The sequence below is a fragment of the Aethalodelphis obliquidens genome, unplaced genomic scaffold (genome assembly GCF_003676395.1).
Source record: "Aethalodelphis obliquidens isolate GAN/ISIS:26980383/991018 unplaced genomic scaffold, ASM367639v1 scaffold9, whole genome shotgun sequence".
Lineage (NCBI taxonomy): Eukaryota > Metazoa > Chordata > Mammalia > Artiodactyla > Delphinidae > Aethalodelphis > Aethalodelphis obliquidens.
This window is the reverse complement of record NW_020837953.1, coordinates 3,519,846-3,525,293: the sequence shown is the minus strand read 5'-3', so window position 1 is coordinate 3,525,293 and position 5,448 is coordinate 3,519,846. Positions and strand designations below refer to the sequence as shown.

The 5,448-nt window shown below is 49.4% G+C and overlaps 1 protein-coding gene across 1 annotated transcript; it reads right to left on the bottom strand.

Annotated features, from left to right (window-relative positions):
• Positions 1-3,376: 3,376 nt before the first annotated feature.
• TACSTD2 (tumor associated calcium signal transducer 2) lies at positions 3,377-5,188 on the bottom strand. The gene has a single exon (XM_027108379.1). It carries the CDS (start codon positions 5,092-5,094, stop codon positions 4,123-4,125), a length of 972 nt encoding a protein of 323 aa, XP_026964180.1. The 5' UTR covers positions 5,095-5,188; the 3' UTR covers positions 3,377-4,122.
• Between the last annotated feature and the right edge of the window lie 260 nt (positions 5,189-5,448).

Below are 5,448 nucleotides of genomic sequence, written 5' to 3'. Positions count from 1 at the left end.
ATGAAGAGGAAATAGGCAGTCTACCTGAAAAACCATTCAGGGTAATGATAGTAAAGATGACCCAAAATCTTGGAAATAGAATGGAGAACATACAAGAAACATTTAACAAGGACCTAGAACAACTAAAGAGCAAACAAACAATGATGAGTAACACAATAAATGAAATTTAAAAATCTCTAGAAGGAACCAATAGCACAATAACTGAGGCAGAAGAATGGATAAGTGACCTGGAAGATAAATTAGTGGAAATAACTACCGCAGAGCAGAATAAAAAAAAAAGGATGAAAAGAATTGAGGACAGTCTCAGAGACCTCTGGGACAACATTAAATGCACCAACATTCTAATTATAGGGGTCACAGAAAAAGAAGAGAAAAAGAAAGGGACTGAGAAATTATTTGAAGAGATATAGTTGAAAACTTCCCTAATATGGGAAAGGAAACAGTCAATCAAGTCCAGGAAGTGCGGAGAGTCCCACACAGGATAAATCCAAGGACAAACATGCCAAGGCACATATTAATCAAACTATCAAAAATTAAATACAAAGAAAAATTATTAAAAGCAGCAAGGGAAAAACAACAAATAACACACAAGGGAATCCCCATAAGGTTAACAACTGATCTTTCAGCAGAAACTCCCAGAAGGGAGTGGCAGGACATATTTAATTCAGGTTGAAAAGGAACCTTCAGGTTGAAAATTCAGGTTGGGTAAATCTATTCTCCTCTCTGGGCCTCAGTTTCTTCATCCGTAGAATGGAGTCTTGGACTAAATGATCCTTTTTCCAGCTCTGACATTCTGTGATTCTATTTGAGAAACAGTGAAGCCAAAACTATGTAAGCAGGGAGAAATTACATGATTTAAAGAATTGCTCCAGGAATTCCCTGGCAGTCCAGTGGTTAGGACTTGGTGATCTCACTGCCGAGGGCCTGGGTTCAATCCCTGGTCAGGGAATTAAGATCCCATAAGCTGCAAGGTGTGGCCAAAAAAAAAAAAGAATTGCTCCAATTAAGGAAATAGCAAGAGTGGAGAAAGCCCGTGTGACCCAAACAAGGAAATCAGATGAGCCTCCCACAGGGCTCAGAAGACAAGTTGTGACATGCTAGGTGGGTCACACCTGCTCTTTACATTCCTTCCAAGGGCAGCCCCAGGCCTGTGCCCAAAACAGTAAATGTTAATTTGGGGGGCGGGGCTGGAAATCTGGAGGTGGAGACTAAACCCCTACAGATAGCCGGTTCTGGATAATATAATCCTGTGATTGGCAGAGGCAAGCTGAGTTTCAGAACAGAGCATGAGGGGCTCTTCCTTGGAAGAAATGAATAAGAAAGGTGTCTCAACCTGTTTGGTATCTGGGGTAGCAACCTGGGCTAGAAAGCCAAAACAAAGGTTCTAAACTCTGGCTTTGGCACATGGAGGATGTGTGATCATGAGTTACTCAGCCTATTTGGACCTCAGTTTTCTGACATGTGAAATGGGTGTAATCTATAGGAGAGGAAAAAATTTAAGATATACTGAACTCTAAGTGCCCAGATCATTCTAGGCACTCCTATCAATTACCTTCATTTAATTTTTTTGTAATAGACAGAGATTGGTAGTTTTCAACAGATGAGGAAACTCGGGAGAGTTAAGTGACTTATTGTCCAGTAGAGCAGGATTTGAACTCAGGTTTGTCAACACTTGGGTTATTACCAGTAAACCAATGACTCAGAGGTGACACATGTGAAAGTGCTTTTAGAACCATGAAGTGCAATAAAGTGCAAGGACTCATAGTCCAGAATTAATGCAGAAATTTAGAAATTATCCAGAAGTGACATTCTGATGAAGGAATGGGCTTTCTCAGGACTTTTTTCCTTTGTTCAGCTGCCCACTCAATCCTTAATCTGTTTATTTTCTGGGCAGTCAAGTGATTGTTTTTTGTTTTTTTTGTTTTGGCCATGTCTTAGTTCCCTGGCCAGGGATCGAAGCCATGACCCCTGCCCTGGAAGCATGGAGTCTTAACCACTGGACTGCCTGAGAAGTCCCAAGTGATAGTTTTTTGCAGTGACTCTTGAAACAATGGCAGTGTGATGTAAAGAAAAGAATACTGGACGAGGGATCAAGGGACTGTCTAGTTTCAGCTGTGCCACAGAAACATTAATCTTGAGAAGTCACTAACCCTTTCATTTGTAAGATGAGAGGCTAGGTTAGAGGTGATTGCCAAGGTCCCTTTAGCTAAGGAATTCAGTGACCTGGGTGGGAGCGGGGCGGGGTGGGGGGGGGGTTGCCTGAGAGTGGTTTCACTTTGTTAAGTTTCCCGTTCTATCCTCAGGCACTTAAGCTGTCCTTTCCACTTTGGGGAAGCCAACCCACATCAGCCTTCTCCCCTTGTTAAGCCCCATTGTAGCCTGAGAGGATGTTTGGAGCCTGATGGCCATTTCTCCCTAGCAGGAATGCTTATAGAGTTAGAGACTCTGGCGATCGTAAGGTATCACTCCACCAGCACACACCAGCCACAGCCCCAAGCTGCCAAGGCGGCAGCTGAGAGCTCCCTCGCCCCAGTTCCTACTGGTGCTTCATTCTTGAGTGGTCGGCATAGACCACCCAGTGGAAGTGGGAGGAGGAACGTGGGATGGATTCCAGGGAAGAAACTGATATCCTGGATCTAGCTATTTGGGGTTGGATATACCGACCACCCTGTCCTTTGTGCACACCCATTGTTGCAGCAATTTCCCAGGAATTGCAGTAATCTGTTTACCTGTAGGCTACCCCGCAGTGACCTTCTAACACACCCCGCTTCACATAAATGAGTGAAAACAAGGAGATAAATGTGAAGGAGACAAGCTAAAATGAAGTAAAAGTTTTTAAAGCACATGACTAGTAGAATCTTAGGAAAACAGACTGTGTACATATGCACACACAGCCAGAGCATAAGCCCTCTACAGACTGGCTATGACTATGTGAGAAAGTCATTTAACTCAGAGCCGCAATACTTTGGGATTAAGTCAATTGCCAAGGACTAAATGGGAATAGCACAGCTACTTCCAAGTATGGCAGGGATTCAAAGGAGATACAGCTCCTGAAACAAAGGTAGAGTTTTCCTTCTCCAAGGGAGAATTCTCATTTAGAGATAACCTAAAGTTGGTCCCCTTTCCCAACAACAGCAGCTAGTTCTAGCTTCCTCCCTCAGACCCACCCTCCTGCAGGGGGTTTCCAAACAATCTTATTTAGAAAGACCTGTGTTTACACTTGCCAGTTCAGGGACCTCAGAAACACCAGAGTGGCTATAGGAAATGACCCATCCTGCTAAAAAGTGTTAGAATTTGAAAAAAGAAATCTGAGTAGTGGGAAATTAGAGGAGACCAAAGTGATATAAACCTGGAGCAAGTTTTCACAAACTCCATCTTTTGGTTTGTGCCTTTTTTATATTTTATTACATTCTTTTTTATTATTTTAAAAATCACAACAGCATTATCAAAGACAACCTATATACAAACATTTTACAGAAGAAACATTACTAGTATCAGCTGTAATAAGGGCAAGTTGAAGAACAGATGCTGAGTTTCTGGGCCAAAGTCTGCCGGCAAACAAAGACATCTAAAATGTGTTCAGGCAGCTGAAACAGGCTTCTTTCCCGATGACAAGCATGTGTGGTCGGTAATATCAGTACAAACGATGGTAAATGAGGATACTACACGGGGCCAAGTTGCGAACTCCTCATCAGGAAAGCCACAATACAAGTGGAGCTAATCAAATAACTTAAACCCAAGACAGTAAAAGCGCTGTTTCCCATCTCGACGCATTTAGCCTTCAGCATTGATTTTGCATCACTTGTAAACGATGCTGAGTTGTCCTACAAACACTTGACCCTTATACATAACCCGATGCCAAACTTCCCTTAACCCTTCGAGTCAGGTTTCTGGTTGGACAGAAAGGGGAGGAATTTTAGAAATGCTTCCTTCAGGACAGAAGTCAGAAAGAGGTGACCCAGAGAACAGGATCTATTAAATTTGGTGGCGGTGGGGGGAGGCAGGAATCTGGGGGGAGAAAGGCCTCCTTGGGGCCAAGAATCAAGAAGCGTGACTCACTTGGGTCTGGGACCTTGCTGAAATCCGATACCCTACCCCACCCCACCCCAGCCCCATCGGTACCTACAAGCTCGGTTCCTTTCTCATCTCCCCCAGTTCCTTGATCTCCACCTTCTTGTACTTCCCCAACTTCCTCCGGTTGGTGATTACCAGGACGGCCACGCCGGCGACCAGGGACACCAGGACCACCACGATGACGGCGATGAGGCCGCTGGTGAGGCGCTTCATGGAGAACTGCGGGGACTTCTCATCCAGGTAGTAGATGAGCGTCCGCTCCAGCAGCAGGGGCTCTCCGCGCACGCGCACGTCGAGGCCGCTGTGGCCCGGGAACAGCGACTCGCCCTTGATGTCTCTCTCGAAGTAGTAGGCGGCGTCGGCGATGTCCACATCGCCGGCGACCTTCTGCGACGCGTTCTGCTGAAGCTCGATCTGGATGGTGGGGTGCTCGTAGTGCACGGCCGCCACGAACTTGGGGTGCAGCAGGTAACGCTCCCAGAAAAGCCGCCGCACCTCGGCATCCAGGTCTGAGTGGTTGAAGGCGCGGACGGCCGGGCGGCGGCGCAGGTCGATGAGGATGTGGTGGGTGCGCACCAGCTCGTCGCAGCGCAGGCTCAGGTCGCCCTTGTCCGTGCGGCGCACGCCCACCGAGTTCACGCACCAGCACACAGACGTCTGGTTGCACTGGCGCGCCTTGAAGCGGCCCTGCTGGTCGCAGTCCGGGTCGTACAGGCCGTCGTTGTCCACGAGCGCGTGCTCGCTCGGCTGCACCAGCGCGCGGCCGCTCTTCTGGGCGCTCATGCGCGCTTTGAACAGCAGGCACTTGGACGTGAGCGTGGAGCAGTCGACCTCCAGGCCCGAGCCGAGCACGCGGCACTGGCAGCGGCCGTCCGGGCCGCTCCGGTTGCACACGGTCATCTTGTTGGTGGGGCACGTGCAGTTGTCCTGCGCGGCCGCGTGGCCGATCAGCGCCGCCAGCAGCAGGAGCGGCGGCAGCAGCGACGGCCACGGCAGCGCGAGGCCCGGACCCCGGGCCATGGTGGGGCGGAGGAGCGCGGACGGGGCGCGGGCTGGTGAGGGCTGGGGACTGCGCTGGGTTCCGGCTCCGCCGTCTGAGACGGTCTCCAGGCGTCTGCCGCCCGCCACTCCCTCCCGCTCTTATACTCCACCGGACCTGCCTGGCTGGTTCGGCCGCCGACTCACCCGCTGGTATTTGGGTGATACATCCCGCCGCCCCCCATCCTCGTCTCCGTCCCACGGAAGGCCCAACCCGCCCTGCGCAGCCTGCGGCAGGATCAGGAGAGTGGAGGTTGTCGCGTCTCCTGTGGACCGAAAGCCCGGGAACGGAAAACCGATACTCAACTGACGGCTGCGAGGACCCGCCCCCGGCCC